Source organism: Arachis duranensis, chromosome 3 (genome assembly GCF_000817695.3).
Source record: "Arachis duranensis cultivar V14167 chromosome 3, aradu.V14167.gnm2.J7QH, whole genome shotgun sequence".
Lineage (NCBI taxonomy): Eukaryota > Viridiplantae > Streptophyta > Magnoliopsida > Fabales > Fabaceae > Arachis > Arachis duranensis.
This window is the reverse complement of record NC_029774.3, coordinates 14078584-14096389: the sequence shown is the minus strand read 5'-3', so window position 1 is coordinate 14096389 and position 17806 is coordinate 14078584. Positions and strand designations below refer to the sequence as shown.

The 17806-nt window shown below is 31.7% G+C and overlaps 1 protein-coding gene across 1 annotated transcript; it reads right to left on the bottom strand.

The window, feature by feature from the left end:
- Window positions 1-5501: 5501 nt before the first annotated feature.
- Window positions 5502-8616, bottom strand: LOC107477749 (peroxidase 39). Its single transcript, XM_016097819.3, has 4 exons — window positions 8313-8616; window positions 8046-8237; window positions 7354-7516; window positions 5502-6527 (listed from the first exon to the last, which is right to left on the bottom strand). Exons 1-4 carry the CDS (start codon window positions 8520-8522, stop codon window positions 6118-6120), a joined length of 975 nt encoding a protein of 324 aa, XP_015953305.1. The 5' UTR covers window positions 8523-8616; the 3' UTR covers window positions 5502-6117.
- Window positions 8617-17806: the final 9190 nt, after the last annotated feature.

Genomic DNA, 17806 nt, shown 5'->3' with positions numbered 1-17806 from the left:
TTAGAGGAGTATAAATATTGGTTGCTAGCAACCAATTCAATAAGCTCAATAGTCTCCTCCGGTGTCTTCTTCTTGTGCAATGAACCTCCTGCAGAATTATCTAAGCACATTTTGGACATTTCACCCAAGCCTTCATAAAATATGTCTATTTGTGTCCATTTGGAGAACATGTCTGGAGGGCATTGCCTAGTCAGTAGCTTGTATCTCTCCCAATCTTCATACAGAGTCTCACCATCCTTCTGTCTGAAGGTCTGAACCTCCATCCTAAGCTTAGTCAGCTTCTTTGGTGGGAAAATTTTTGTGAGAAACTCAATAACCACCTTGTTCCAAGTATCCAAACTGTCCTTGGGTTGAGAATCTAGCCATAGTTTTGCTCCATCCCTCAAAGCAAATGGGAAGAGCATTAGTTTGTACACATCTGGGTTCACTCCGTTTGTCTTCACAGTATCACAAATCTGCAAAAAACTTGAAATGAATTAATTTGGGTCTTTGTAGGGAAGACCATGATACTGGCAGTTTTGTTGCACCAGGGTGACCAGTTGAGGCTTCAACTCGAAGTTGTTCGCAGTAATAGGAGGCACTACGATGCTTTTTCCATAAAGATCAGCGGTAGGAGAAGAGTAGGAGCCAAGCACTCTCCTTTGTTGCTCATTCTCATTCGGGTTTGCCGCATTGGGATTATCAGCATTGTTAGCATTCATAGTGGATTCTGCAGCCTTGTACAATTTTGCCTGTTGTAAACGTCGCCTGAAAGTCCTTTCAGGTTCAGGATCAAAGTCTAAGAGATGTTCTTTGTCTCTATTCCTGCGCATAAACAAACAGAAAACAAGAAAAGATGGAAATCTCTATGTCAGAGTGTAGAGAATTTTCTGTGAGGTAACCTATGTAAAGAAATAAATAATAAAAAAATACTAAATAAAATAAAAAAATAATAAATAAAACAAAAAGAAAAGAAAGAAGGAAAACGTGACAGGGGAGGGGGAACAAAAGAAAAAAGAAGGAAGTGTAAAAAGAAAAAAATATTAACATAAAAAAAGAGTTTTTTTGGAAAAAAATAAAACAATATTTAAATAAAAATTAAAACTAAAACACCTAATCTAAGCAATCAAACAACTAATAGTTGTTAATCACTATCAATCCCCGGCAACGGCGCCAAAAACTTGGTGCGGAATTTATAACCCACACTTACTAACCGGCAAGTGCACCGGGTCGTACCAAGTAATACCTTACGTGAGTAAGGGTCGATCCCATGAGGATTGATGGATCAAGTAACAATGATTGATTGATTGGATTAGTTAGGCAAGCAAAAATTGGTTTTGAGATGTTCAAAAGGTTTAAGTTCGAACTCAGAATATCAAAAGGATAGACAAATAAATGAGTTGGGAATAAAATGTTGAGAAAGCAGTTAAGGTTTCAGAATTATCTATTTTCCAGATTAACTTTTATTACTAACTAATTTAATCATGCAAGATATAATTTCATGGCAAACTATATGTGACTAGGCCCTAATTCCTTAGACCTTCCTAGTCTCCTCTAAAATTCATTAACTGCCAATTCCTTGGTCAATTAATTCCAATTAGAGGGTGATGATCAGTTTCTAGTTTATATGCTAAAAGAATCCTAATTATCCACAAATAAAGGGATTATATGTCACGTATCCCATTAAATACAAATAATTAAAAATTCAGTATAATATGTTTTCAAGCTGTTGTTCAAGTAAAGAGCTTTTCCAAGTTTTACAAGATCTCAATTAGAACATGGGTCATACTTCCGTTCCACCCAATATTCATAAAATTAAGAGCGAAAACAATTATTGAAATATAAATCAAAACATGAATAAATTAGAAAGATCAAACGAATTAATCCATTACAAATAGACAGAGCTCCTAACCTTAACATTAGAGGATTAGTTGCTCATGGTTCAGAATAGAAAACTAGGATTTAGGTAAACTGTTTCTGATCTGAATCTACAGAGTCCTATTTATAACTAATCCTAATAGATTTAAAATCTAATTATCTAAAAAAATAAAAATTATCTTTTCCGAAAAGATAAGATTTGAATTTAAATTTGAATTAATTAACAGATCTTCAGTTGATGGGTGGGGACCACTTGATTTGTCCATTCTGCAGCTTCTAATCTGTGTTTTCTGGGCTGGAAACTGGGTTAAAAATAGCCCAGAAATCGTAACCAGCGTTTTCTGTATTATTGCAGATCGCGCTCGTGTCATTTGTGCAGATTCTAGTCCACGCGTTCACGTCAGGCACGCGATCGCGTCATTGCAATTCCTCCATTCCGCGCGGTCGCGTGACTGATGCGTCCGCGTCGGTCTTCGCTGGTTATTTCTTTGGTTTCTTCTTCTTCTCTGCAGAAACTTCATCAAATCCATCCGAATGCTACCTAAAATGAATAAAATTGCACAAAACTCAAAATAGCATCCATAGTGGCTAAAATATAATTAATTCTAAATTAAACTCAACAATTTAGATGCAAATTCACTAGGAAAGGATAGACAAGATGCTCACGCATCACAAGCCCAAATCAAAACTAACAATTAGCCTTGCTTCATGTTTCTTATACTATGTTGCTGAATTGTTGTGATATTAATTGGGCCAAATTGAAGCTATTATTGTTACAAGTCCAAATTGATATTGATGCTACAAGACTCAATGCATGATCCGAATCCACTAAGCATAGAAAGCAAAGTTCCATTGCTTCCAACGGAACTCCTTTACTCATCAGGAAGTGGAATTCAAGCTAATACATGCATGGGAACTATGAGAGAGAAAAGTGTGATTAACATGATTGATTGGATTGAAGAAGCATGCTACTCAGTATAGAGGAAAAGCAACTCATTACAATTAATTTATTCTATTTCATTTAATTGCTTTCCTTTCAAACTCCATCTTCTCTCTCATTTCTTTCTTTCTTTCTTTTGGTCAATACCCAGGAAACTATAGAAGCAAAAATGAGCTACCAAAAGAAAGAAAAAGCACGTCTCAAGACCATCATGATGATGGCAAGAAAACATATCAAAATAAAAGTATGTTGTGGCTGAGATTTTCACCAAAAATGGTAAGATTTGGTGAGGTAATCTCGAGCTCTTCATACCAAAAAGAGAGAAGGAGATTCGGCCAGCAAGGAGGAGATCTTTGGAGGCATGGCTTGTCTCTGATTCTGCTCAACCACCACAGGAAGTAGCTAGAGTGACAAAGTGATGGAAGAGGCAGAGATTGGAGTAGATGAAGTCATCATCATCATGAAGCATCAAGGGCCAGAAATCCATCTTGGAGAGCAAGCCAAGGATGGAGAGCTCGGATTGATGAAGAGTGATGACCAAGGAAGAACTAGAGGTATTTGCATGTTGGATTTTGCATGGGTTACCTACTCTCTCTCTTTGGCCGAACCAGTTTTGTGTGAAGGAAAAGAAGTTAAGCTTGGTTTTTATTTCAACTGTGAAGGCTTCTCCTCTCTATAAAATGGGTGAACAGTCACGGTTTGATTTAAGGAGTTAGAAGTAAGCAGTGAGAGTGCAAGGCACAGGATTCTCATAGCTACCTAAACTTACAGATTTTCTTCTCCTTCAATGTATTCTGTTTTGTAATTTTTTTTGTTTAATTTTGTCATGTCTTGAGTCTCATGGAAAAAGGCAAACAGTGAGTTTTGTATGAAAAAGTCATAGAGCGGAAAAAGGAAGAGAGTGCAAAATTAAAAGAAAAAAGCCATAGATGTCCTTAGAGTTCCTTTGTTCATCTATGTTGTGTTTCATGATTCTGTGGGAATCCCCTTGTAAGTTGGGTTAGCACTTTATAGTTTGTAATCAGGTTGATTATGGTAAAATTCCATCATTGTTGTGATGGAGACTGGATGTAGGCTGCATTGCACTTAGCAGCTGAACCAGGATATATCTGGGTGTAATTTTCTTTCTCTACTACTCTATTTCTGTTTCTACTGCACAGGAGCTAAAATAAAAAATATCCCGTGCCAATTGACAAGACAAAAATAAAAGTCTCGTGGCTAGGGACGAGACAAAAACAGAAATGTCTCCTCAAAGACCAGAAAGTGTTAGCAAACAAAAAGGGGGCTTCTCTTAGCCACTGAAACCATCACTACTACCGCCAGTAGCGATTTCTATACATGTATGAAACAATATATTTGTGTCTTCATGTTTAAAAGAATGCAATTGCGTAAATTTAGAGGGCAAACAATTTATTTATGTAAATTGCCCTTACTATCATCTATTTTACTTTTTTCTTAATTGTAAAATAGTGATATATCATTTTACTTGAGTTAAATTTTAAAATAATTTTTGAGATTCATGAAATATACTAATTTTATTTCTCATTAATTAAACTCTTTATGTTCTCGAGATTCAAAAAAAAGTACTTAGTTAGTCTTTTATTTTATTTTTGTCTAATTTTGTTTACTTAATCCTTTACTTTATTTTTGACTAATTTCGTTTCCATTGTCAATGACTTGTCACACTCTAGAATGTATAGTAGTTAAATAAGCTAACAATTGAAACTCTTTTGACTCAATTTAATCTCTTATCTTTCTTTTTAATCCTAATTATAATAGCAATTTATCTTATTGCTTCTCTCTTTTTTTAACATCCTGTGCTCCGTCTAAAATAGATATCCATCTGTTTCAATTACAATGTGAGTTTTTCTATAAAAGTTATTATTGAGTTCTTTTATGTTAATTCTTAACTTTGCTACATACATACTAGTAATTAAAATAGAACATACTAAAAATTCCTTACCCACACAAGACACAAAAACTCTAGCTAATAATCTACTTCTAAAATATTTTCATCAACCTATACAAAACACCGAACTAACAACCACAATGACATATACCTTTAAATTGAAAAAGATGAAAAAAATTAATTTTATCTGCTACACACTTACCATTTTGTCAGTAGATTTTACAAAAAAAATCTTGTTCATTTCCCTCAACGATTTTAATCACTAATGGCAATGATGAATAGAATATCAATGAACTCAAAAAACCCAAATCGCTTCACCAAATAAACCCTAAGGAGCACTCACAGACTCCAAGATTTCGAGCACAAAATGTTTTAGTTGAGAAGAAGATGAAAATATCATTTTGTTTTGAAGTTTCAATGTTTTAACTCTCTTTTTCATGAAATAATATCATTTTTGAAAAATTTAGCGCCAAAATTAATACGATAACATTTTATGTTGCCTAGCGTGGTACTCATTTGCCATGTCACTATCATGTTACTATTGATAGCAACGAAATCGACCGAAAATGAAGTAACAAAATTGACCGAAAATGAAGTAAGGAACTAATTAAATGCATTTTTTTAATTTCAAAAACATAAAAAATATAAGTGGTAAGTCAAGAATGAAATTAATATATTTTGTGAATATTAAAAATCATTTTAAGATTTAACTTTATGTTACTTATTTAGAAAAAATAAAATAATAACATTACGAAACAGTAACAATGATTTTATGAGGAGAGAAATCAGATAAAATAACTGAACAGATGATTTGACTCACTAAAAAATAACTTTTCAGCATGAGGGGCTCTAAATAACAGCAAATTATTTTCCCTCTCAAATTTGCTTCTTATTATTACCACAAGAAAATTATTTTTCCATCAAACCTATTAGAAAAAAAAAAAACTATCAAATATATCAACCAAACATATACCCACAAGTCCACAACATACATCCATAAAAGAAATATACACACATCCCAAACCGTATAGTATATATCTTATACTATATATTTGATGATACCACTTGCATAGATGCCTTAGAATAGATAACCAAACCCCAAAAAAAGAAAGAAACAGTGTTGAAGAGGAAAGAATACCATACAAATCAAGCATGTTTTACCAATAATTATTCTGTTGCACTTGTTGCAACACAATGTTTGCAACAAAAATAAACCATTCTTTCACGGTTTATCAAACTTTGATAAACAGTGAAATGTATAAATTATGATAAGATAATTTTTTTTTATATTACAAGTCTCATATCTCTAAAAAATATATTCTCTAAATAAAATGTAAGGTATTTGTCACTTATAACCATTAACGTTTATTTTTTTAGACATATGAAACTTGTAATAGTTAATTTTTTTTTTTTAATTGATTCTTGAACATATCTTTCTGATCTCTCCTTGTGTCCCAGTAAGGACACCAATCCTTCCCATCTTCTCCATTGAAAGAGCAAAGTCCCTAAAGAAGGTGTCAGTAGAAGTAAGCTCATGGTTGATAATGTCCCTGGTGGCAACGCTATCCAACAAAGCAGAATCAGATTGGAACAAACCCCTTCTCTTTAGAACCTGCTTATAATAGCCGAGATCAAAGGAGTTGCGGCTTCCAGGGTCCATTTCAACCAAAGTTGTTTGGTCTGCGATGCTCTTGCACTTGGTAGTCTTGAGATTTTGAACGTAGTTGGGGTCTAACGTTGGGTCAGCGTCGCCGTTTCCGGTGAAGTTGTAAAGTCGTGTTGCGATTGTTGAGCAGTGCCCAATGCCAATGGTGTGAGCACCTGACAAAATTAGGGAACTATTATTTGTACCCACATACAACACAAGATTTTTTGAAAAACTTTAGGATTTTTTGTATCTTTAGTTTTGAAATTGGAAAGACTAGGATGGTGAAAGGGTTTTTTTTTTTTAATAACATACCTCTTATTTTTTAATTTGTTGGTTCTAGTTGGTTACCCTCTTAGTTGGTTTCTTAGCAAAATTGTAGTTCTACTAGAAAACTAATTAGAAGGGTAACCAACTAATTGAAAAATAAAAGGTCTGTTATAAAAAAAAAATTCTAATACTGTAATTTTTCGAATTTTAAAACTAGAAATATAAAAAATTATATTTGGAAAAATATTTTTTAAGTAAATCAAGTTTTTAATCGGCTCAATTATTTTATTAATTTTTATTGATTATACCTATTCTTTGACTGATTTTTTTGTTAACTATTTTTTTTATTAAAGTGAACTAAGACGATATTCCAATACCATAATTAGGATTTAGGAGAATCAGACTGAAATAGTCAGTTTAATAAATTATGAAAAAAAACTAATAATTTATTTAGGTTTATTGAATTTAAGAATTTGATCGTGTAAAAACCGATTAAACAATAAATTGATTAAGCCAATATCAATTTTTATGTATAAAGATATTATTTTATTATAATTTGTTGAATCGAGTCACCAAAAAAATCGTTGAATCTTGATCTTTTAAATTTCTAACTATAATATTTTGTCCAGGGTTCTTTTTAATGTGAAAAGATTAAAAACTACTACTTTGGCAATTTAATTTATGCATGATAACGCAAAAAATGATGAAAAAATTGGATTTTGCATGAATTACCAGAGAGCACGACAAGATCTTTGATATCGAGTCCAACTTGGCGAAAGCGTGCAATGAGTGTGGTGAGGTTGTGAAATGGAGCTGGAAGGAATTGTAAGGTCAAGGCTCCAGTAGAGATCAGCCCATCCCTTCTTCCTGTTGGAACATTCCAATAAGGTCCCCCCTGCATCAATGCTTCCAGGTTATATCTTCATATATTTATTGCTTACACAAAACTAACTTTTAATTAGCCAAATATTATCCAAATTTAGAATTTAGAATAAAGTTGATTAAAAATGCTGATTCCTAATATTACTCTAAAATATATAATGTGAAATTTTTGAGAGCCAGTAATTTTTACTATTTTTTATTATTATTTGATCGATACAAATACTAAATTATCCTTAATAAATAAATTTTACTAATTCATATAGACAAATTCTGAAAAGATGTGGATACAACTGTATTAATTTATGTGTTTAAAATTTTGATAAGAAAAAGTTTAGATCAGCAACTTTATTAAATTCTGGTCAGCATGTAATTAGCAAAAAAAAGTGAGTCATTGGATAAAATCTCACACCAATCTTACACCATTAAAATCATTATTGATAATTACTTGATGACTAAAAATCACAAAAGTTGCTGGCATCTAACACTCTTCTTATGATAAATATAGGTACAAAGAAAATGGTATAGAATGAAAAAGGACTTACAATAGCACTAATAGAGTCTCTGGCAGTTAAAGCAACAATATCAGCACAAGAGACAACTCCAGGGCATTCAGCTTCAAGAACGCTCTTTAAGTCTTCAATGAAATCAAACCCTCTTAGAGTAAGGTTTGGAGGTGCTTCCTTTTCAGCTTGATTGTTCTTTGTTGACGCCACAAGCACTGATCCATCACACCCCTGAACACAACCCGCTACATTATATTAATGCATGCATTATTCAAACAATGATAGATGAAGAAAGTTCATACATACCCTTACAAAACAATCATGGAAGTGAACTCTTAAGAGTGGTGCTGCAAGTGATGGAACCTTATGGATATGCTCATTAACATAGTCCGAAATTATTTTCTCTGCATTTGGGCAACTTTTGGAATAGAAACCAAGTTCCAATTCAGCATGTGTTGCTCCAATTAATGCTATTAGGCAAACGATCCAAACCTTCATGTAGCTATGGCTTCCCATTTTCGTGTACTTGATGGCAATGTAACTATAAAGATAGATATTTAATAAACGGAAGATTATTGTTCTGTTTTAATTAAGTTGTTTCTTGCAAGTTCCCTCTCCACTGGTTTATATATATAGTGCTCTTAACTCTTCACATATTGAATGGAATTTTGAAATGGTCTATTATTCTGCTAGCTATCTCACATGTGCTAAGGTAATGCCTCAGGTTACTTCATCAATCTTTTCAAGTAATAATAATAATAATCTTAACTGTCCAATAATATATAAATTATAAGCCAGAGTAACCTTCTTTTTTTTTTTTTAATTCTATTAGTCAATCATATTTTATATGAATTTTTTTGCAGTATTTTTTATGGCATAATTATACATTATTAAACAAATTTAGTCATTTCATAAATGGTTAGTACAGATATACATGATTTAATCTTTATATTTGTTATTTTTTATTACAAATAAAGTCACATAATATCAGTGATATGCATGACCAAATGTAATTAAAAAAACATATATAATTTGTGTGCATAAAATAATTTGGTGTGTAATAATTAGGCAGCATGTCCTTTTTCTATTATAGGATCATTAAGTTGAAAATTCCAACAAGTAGTACTGTAGTATATGGGTTTCTAAACCCTTCGTTACACGTCCAAGCTATAATTTACAAGTTACAACGAATAATAATTCACCCTTAATTTGTTTAATAATCAAACTTGCCATATCACGTTCTTTTTTGGACGTTGTATATATATAGCTTCAAATTTTATATAATGTTTAGTAGAGTTTCTTGCGGTGGTTAATGTATGTGCTTTGGAGGATTTGATGTGCATGTTCTAACAACAAATTAATTTAATTTAATTTGGCTTTTAATTAAGGGAAATAGAGAGTTGACTACTGATACTTCTCTAATGTGCCAATGGACCTTCAATATCATATCACACAGTTGAGACATCGCTTGTTTGGATTAAATTAACTTAGCTTCCTGTTGATACACATGGTGGACACATTAGGATAAGAAATGAGAACATAACACACAAATTATGGGAGTTGGTGAACAACACATACAGTTGTATAATCCTAATCATTCATGTATTTTAAATACATTAATATTTAGAGGATGACAAAGATACAGACAAATTATATAGTAGGATATCCGGGAATTTACTTTAGTAATTGAGGTCATTATATTAGAGTAATTAAATAATTCTGTATATTTAGAGGTAGGATTCAAGCTAATTAAGAGAGCAGCTAGCTTAATTAACCTCTAGTGTTCTAAGTTACTATTTGATTAATGGTCTCTTCTTTGTAGAGAAAGTTTAGAGAACATATTTTAATTGTATATTTTACATTTTAATATATATTTATATTTATGATTAATTTTGTAGTTATTTTTTATGTGCAGCTAGCATAATTAACATTGTTATATTTTTACTCTCATTATTGTTTCTACAAAAAGCTAATATATTGAGTGGAAATTTAAACGTAAATTCTTTTCTTTTGCATAATTACTTAGTGTCATCAAATTAATAATTCAATTTGTTATTAATATATAAATAATATTTGATATTATAAAATGTGAAAGAATTAAATATTATGTTTAAGTGAAACTAATATATATGTTTTTTTTAATAGACCAGGTATAAATTTAGGTCAAGAAATTTAAAATACAAATAGAATTTGGGTCAAAAATCTATATTATTTATGCATAAGATAGATTAGAGTAATACTATATATCTAAATCATTTCATGAATCAAGTTCAATCAAGTTAAATAAGATTTGGAATAGTACTAGTTATACCTAATTTTTGTTATGTTAAACTAATTTGATTAAACTTAATTAATAAAAAAATTTAAATATGTAATATTATTCATAAGGTTATAGTGAAATTTAAATATACATTACTCTACTTATAGCCACCGCTAATATTAACAGGAAGATTAAACTCATGTTTTATAGAAAATAACCTAGTTAAATGTATCTCAAGTCTAAACAATGTGTGTTTTGCTAATGTATGTTAATGACAACTTGATTGATTGATAAGATTGCTTTGTTGGCATGTTACCAAGACACGTGAAGTTAAGTATAAGCATTACAATGATAAGGTTTAAAAATTGCAAGTCAAAACTATGTATAGGGAGATGAGAGATGATTTGTGCTAATGTTGTGGAGAGAAGCATGTGCCGTGTGACCAACATTTCTTGCTTATGCATGTTATATTCTAAACATGCTAAGTTCGTTACATTCGAACAAAGAATATAGGATAGATAGGAGAGAACTAACTGAACACACATTATCTAACTTGAATTTATTTTTTAAATTGTAAATGCAATTCTAAGCAAAGTATATGAAAAGGAAATGAAAACACTGTATCTATGCATGTATATATATGAAGCTAATTAATTAATCAAGAGTAATGGAATAACTTGAATTTCATACAAAATTGCACCAAAGTCTTGAATCTCAATACCACATACATATATATTTATTTATTTTAAAAGAAAGATTCATATAATTAAGGCAGGATTTCTGTTTCAAGCAACTAGCTAGGCGCGTGGTGGCCGTATTAGCTTGTAATTTAATTTACCTGAGAACAAATCATATAATATATATAATTGTTGTTCTCTTTTGTTTGAATCAATGTGCAATTGATGATGAAATAATAGGATAAAAAAAAAAAAGAATAGTTGCATTGCATTGCACTTTGTCTTATAGCAATGGTGGCTGCTGGCTGTGGCTGGAGAATAAACATGCTGTGTTCATTATATAGTTATTCTATTACTAATTATTAATTGTTTTGTTGTACATATATGTAACATAATAGTAATATAATCCTTTGAATTTCATTTTATAAGAAACAATGTTGAATGTTCCACTTAAGTACCTTAGAATTCTCTGTATTATTCTTGATGAGGGCAGAGTATTAGTGAAGAAGGAAAGGACTATTTTAACCGTGACAAGGTCGAGAGATCGAAGAGAATTGGTTAAGATTCTGTTATTGATCAACGTTGAGCTGGTTACATGAACCTATATGTAGTTGCTGCAATAACACAAATATATATGCTAAATCAACATAAATAACATAACAGATTCAGATTCAAGTGTTTACACACTTCTCTTATCTACATCCACATCTAGAATAAATCATGTTAACACAAATTTACATAAATGATAAATATTCAAAATACATTTTTAAAAGTGTGAATATACAAAGTTGGCGTATGATTATACAAGGGCAGTCAAATACTCCATCACATGCAGTTCATGTCTTCATGATTGGTTACAACTATAATTTCAAGATTGCATTGGCACGTTCAAAATTGAGTAATAAAACGTTATACAACAAGTATGTTTGGATTGACTTTTGAAAGATATTTATTTCGCTTAAAAAAACCAATCCAAACTAACACTTAATTATTACTATATGATTTGTCTAAGTAATAAAGCCGTTCTAATTAAATTAAAAATCACATAATAAAATGGCAAAAGGAACCCTAAGATTTAGCCATGCAGACATATGAAAATGCATACTTCTAAGTTCTAATGTAAAGAATCTTATTTCCAACATTGACCAAAGCGTAATGCAGATAGCAATAAATTAGAAAGACATTAGAAAAATGTAGTTATTTTTCAATTGGTATGACTTTCTGTCGAATTTAAAAATTTTAATTAAAAATAAGAAGTTTTGAAAATTAATTATGAACAAAGACAGTGTTTTTGCCCCAACAATTTATTTGTGGCAAATGTAACTTTGAGTTGGGAGAATATAGTACCAATTTAAAATTGATAACATCATGTTAATTTGATAAAAATTTGAGAGTAATAATTAACATTTCTCAAATAGGAGCGATGATATTTTGGGAGTGATAAAATCCACTCTCTAATTTCTAATATAAGAAAAATAAAAGTTTTTAATTTTATTACCATATCTCTTGTACAAGCTGATTTTTAAATATTTTAAAGTTAAATGGACAAGTTGTACATGAAAATGGTATTCATCATATTTAAAGATATCTTGTTCATCAATAATTTAAATAATTCTACTTACTTATTTTAGATTGTAAGGTCGGATCGGATAAACTCAATTCTTCTTCTTCTTTTTGATATTCTGGATCAGATAAACAAAATTCTAATAATTGTGCTTATAATTGGGAATCGATTCTAATTTCTTTTATTTTCAAAATTTTAAGATATAATGATGGATAATGTAATCAGATGTATTTGAATTACGATACAACTTTTGGGTGGTTGTTGACTATTCTTTAATTATTGGAAAAGTGATTACTTGTATTCAATATTTATGAATTTGATAATAACAGCTAATCTATACTTTGTATATATATATAGAGTTGGCTTATTTAATTTTAAATTAATGATTAAAATCGTTGCTTAAAATTTTTTTGTTAATCAAATTATTGGTCTTTTAGAACTTTACTCAATCAAATTAGTTCTCCAAATTTACTAATGTTATTAATTACATTTGTTCTTTATTCATACTTTATTATTTTTAATTCATTTTGAGGTTTTAGGATTATTTAAACCCACAAATATGCAATATATCGTTTTTAAATAAATTAAAAACTCTCACAGAACTATATCATTTCAGTTTCTCTAAGTAGGGGTAGGTGTTTTTTAAAACCCACATACTTAAACCAAAAAAAATGAAATGAAATGTAAAAATAAAATAAAATATATAATGCCATATAAGAAAAAGAAAAATATGCTGTTTGATCTCTTATACATAGTGGGTGTAAAAGTGAAAACATGAGAAAAAGAGGTTTAAAAGAATAAACAAAAATCACAAATCAACAAAAAAAAATTATTTTTAAGAATGATAAGCTATATAAAAAAAATGTTTATGAGTTTGAAACTGCCAATCTGCCATAACCGAGAAAATTCCCGAAAAACGAGTAACAATAACATAATATTGATGAGAAATTGTATAAGAATGAACATGATTGATGTTGAAAAATAAATTGATTAAGTAAAAGTTTGAAGAATAAATTTAACTAATAAATGAAATTTGGGGAATTATTTATTAATTCATTATTATTATTACGAGTAAATGCCTAAAATGGTCTCTGAATTTCAAATTGCTATTCAATTTAGTCCTCGACTTTTTAAAATGACCAATTAAATCCCTGAAATTCGAAAAAGTGCATCTCCGTTAGTCTCTTGCGGCAGAAGTGCCGTCTGAACGTTGATGATGTGGCATTTCAGCTGTATGCTGATGTGTACCAAACTTGAATTTGATTCAAGTTGGTACCTGAAATTGCTTAATAATATCCAAATTAGTCAATTTTCAATTATAAAACCCTAATCCCCCAAATTATTGTCTTCTCTTCTTCAATCTCTCTACTGTCTTCTTCTCTTCTTCGACCTCTCTGCTATCTTCTTCTCTTCTTCGACCTCTCCACTATCTTTCAATTCATCTTGTTTTTTCGTCTGCATGAGTGATGATGGGTTGTGGGGAGACAAGCTAAAGTAGTTCAAGTAGGAACAACTAACTCTGTAGAGAGACCTTATGGCAATAAAAGAATGTGCAACAGGGGAGGTAAAAACGTCATTTTCTGTAATTGCAGACTTCGGATGGTCATGAAGTACTCAACGACGACAGAGAATCCTGATAGACTATTTTATGGTTGTCTAAACTATGAGGTAAGGTTATGACTTTAAAGAAAATGTTAAGATTTCACTTTGAGTTTGGATTCACCTGTGTTTTTTACTTTGCAGTATGGAATTTATTGTAATTTTTTCTGTTGGGTTGATGGAGGTGAAGAACCAGTTTGTGCAACACCCATTTCACAAAAAATTTTGCATGAGTTCAATTGAAAAATGACAAACTTAGAAACTGATATTAAGACCTTGAAGATGATGACAATGGTTACCTTCTTAAAATTGGAAAATATATTTTAGCTTAATGGACAAACCTGCAAGGATACATAAAATTTAAATATGTGTTGAACTTAAAATTAATCCAACCACATTAACTTGTAATTAAAATAGTTTTTAGGTAAGTGTACTGATATTGTAGTTCAGGATGAATATGAACTAAAAGATAGCGGAGAGGACGAAGTAGAGAAGAAGACAGCAGAGAGATTGAAGAAGAGAATACAATAATTTGGGGATTAGGGTCTTATAATTGAAAATGGATTAATTTGGATATTATTAAGCAATTTTAGATACCAATTTGAATCAAATTCAAGTTTGGTATACATCAGCATACAGCTAGAATGCCACATCATCAACGTTTAGACAACACTTCTACAAGGAACTAATGGAGATGCACTTTTTCAAGTTTCAGGGATTTAATTGGTCATTTTAAAAATTCGAGGACTAAATTGAATAGCGATTTGAAATTTAGGGATCATTTTGGATATTTACTCTTATTATTACATATCCAATGCAATTAAAATATTTAATACAACAAAGAAATTAGTAAGAGGCTGTTGAGTTAAGAAATTAATTAATATAATTGATGATGACGAACATTTGATTAGTGGGCTAATCACCCAATCAACTTTGATTATTTTGGATAAGTGATGCAGGCAAAAAATAAGAGTTGCAGCAGCTCAACATTAAACAAAAGATATCTGCTAGTGGGCTAAATAGTAAATGAAAATAAAACAAGCCCAAGTCATTCATCTCAAGCTCAATTCTTCAAAAAAACAAAGGCAAGCACCAACGGGCTGAACTTGAGTAGAACCCGATCCAAGTCCGAATTGATTTTAAATTCCTCTCACTTGATTTCACCAACTCAACGTTCTTCTCTTCTCTGACCATGTCAAATCACAAACTCAGAAAAGTGAGAAAAAGAAAGAGAAAGCTTCTTTCCTAAGGTGATCATCAAAAAAGCAAAAAAGAGAAAGTCCAAGCTTGAAACTCAGAAGTCTAATCAACCACTTCAAACCAAATCAAGCTTAGGTTAAAGGTAACCCATTTCCTTTTACATGCAACACACTTTCTTCTCTTCATCTTCAACTCTCTGCCACTCCGTTTTGAGCTATATGGAAAAGAGGATTTATGTTCCTCTCTGCTGTAAATCCATGGTCTCAAACATGTCTTGGAGACCAAGTTGGTTTTTAAGGATTCAGATTTGGTTTACCATTAGAAGACTTTTGTGGTTGCTGTTTTATGCCTTTCGGTCAAGATAGAGAAGTCAGAAGTAAAGTTTCTAATATGAGGATTACTGGGAAAAAGTGAACGGCTGGGTTGGTGAAGCTCAAGGCTCAAGGAGTTGACCTAGGGAGAGCAACCAAGCAACATGCAAGGAGATAAAAGAAGACTTTCCGCTCATTCAGAACCAAGGAGAGAAAACCAGAGTTTGTTGAGTTGTGTTCTACAAAGAAGTTCCTCTTCTTGGATATTGCTTTCTTTCAAAGAAGCATTCGGCCAATACTGAAAAACTATATATGAGGTTTGCAAATCTGATTTTGCACATAGCGAAGAGGCTGTTGATGAAGTCAATCTCCTTCATATTTTACAGAATGTGATGTACTTTTCTACGTTTATCTTTCTGTAATTTTTTGTGAGAAAATGTATTATGAGAAAGCTCAAGTAAAAGACATGAGTGGAAAAAGGTTGAGTGATACACTTGAGAGAAAAGCCTAGAGTTATTTTCTGATTTCTTTAGGTTGGTTAAGTATCTTATATCTTGTACCTGTAAGGTATCCCTTTCTTAGTTGGGTTAGCATTAAGAGTGAATAGTTAGGTATTAGCATAGCTAATGTCAAGTTAGGTTAGAACTTCAGTGTGAAATTGGTGTATGTAATACTTTTAATTATAGTGGAAATTCCTCCATTGTTGTGGAAGAGACTGGACGTAGGTTGCAGAGCACAGGGCAACCGAACCAAGATATATGCTGGTGTTAGCTTTTCTTCTCTCTGCTGCGTTATATTTTCTGATATTCACTTTTGGGTTTTCTTTTCCAATTTCAAGTTGTAGTTGTAATTGCTAAATTCCTTGGATCTAGGATTCAACTTAATGAATTTTTGGATTCCATTGATGCTTTGAGATTTTGATCCTCATTATTGCACTTTGACAATTGTTGTTAATTCCTTGTATTGCAACATCTTTAATTCTACCTTTCTCTTCATTTTACTATGACCTTCTTTCATGCTCATCACATGTTTGATAAAATGTCCACACTAGCTATGGAGTAGAATTTTTACTCTTGGCATAGGGTTTGGTTATTGGAAGAAGTTGAATAGTTGTATCAATAGTTGATTTGGAATTAGGGATTGCTAGTTGGCTTGGAGTGCACTAAAGCTAGATTCCCATGAGGTGAAGCTAGGACTTGTGACTCAAGTTGATTGTTTTCATTTGATTTTCCTCTATACTTAGGGGATGACTAAATGAAGCAAGGCCTAATTGTGGTCAACATTGAATGGACTATAAGCATAGAAGTTCTAATGCCAACCCTAAGCCAAGCCTTTTGATAATTGATTGCTTGTTTCTCATTACTTTGCTAAAACCTTCAAAGAATTCCAACGAGGCTTACTAAGTCAATAAGATGCACACTTTGGCAATTCCAAGGGAGAACGACTCGGGAGACTAGTACTCTTGAATATAGATTGTAGATTTGTTTTATGATGGATTTTGCGTTGGTTTAGACTATACTACGATTGATCACTTGATAAATTCTATACCGGCAAAAATTCATTCGTCAGGGATCTTTTTGTTTCTCCATCCTTTGGGTACTTTCTTCTTTTTGGAAACCTTCTCCTTGGTAGATGATGTATTTCCAACACCAAACTTAGGTTTGATGTCAGGAGGAATTTTATTGATTGTTACCAAGGGAGGTTTGAGTTGTAGATTCTGCTGTGTATCATCAGGCGGTTTTTGAATGTTTGGATCAATAAGCTCAGCCTGCATGCACCTCTCTTCTTCACCTGTTGGATGTATATCTTTGAAGACATGAAAGACCAGTTGCTCATTATGCACTCTAAGCACTAATTCACCCACTTCTACATCAATCAGAGCTCTTCTAGTGGCTAGAAATGGTCTTCCTAGAATTATAGAGGCATTCTCATCCTCCCCTGTGTCCAAAATCACAAAGTCTGCTGGGAGGAAGAACTTACCCACTTTAACCAAGATATTTTTCACTAATCCGTATGTAGGTTTCATAGATTTGTCTGCCATCTGAAATGCTATCTTTGTGGGTTGTGCCTCTTGGTTTTGCAGCTTCTTCATCACAAATAAGGGCATTAGATTTATGCTTGCCCCCAGATCACATAGGGCTTTCTCAAAGGTTGTGCTCCCAATGGTGCATGGAATTTGAAAGCTCCCT

What these genes read in the sequence shown, in the direction of transcription:
- LOC107477749 (XM_016097819.3), bottom strand. Translation starts at nt 8,522, where the DNA reads ATGGGAAGCCATAGCTACATGAAGGTTTGGATCGTTTGCCTAATAGCA. An exon ending in TCCATGATTGTTTTGTAAGG is followed by an intron (nt 8,238 to 8,312) that starts GTATGTATGAAC and finishes GGTTGTGTTCAG; the next exon opens with GGGTGTGATGGATCAGTGCT. An exon ending in GAGACTCTATTAGTGCTATT is followed by an intron (nt 7,517 to 8,045) that starts GTAAGTCCTTTT and finishes GCATTGATGCAG; the next exon opens with GGGGGACCTTATTGGAATGT.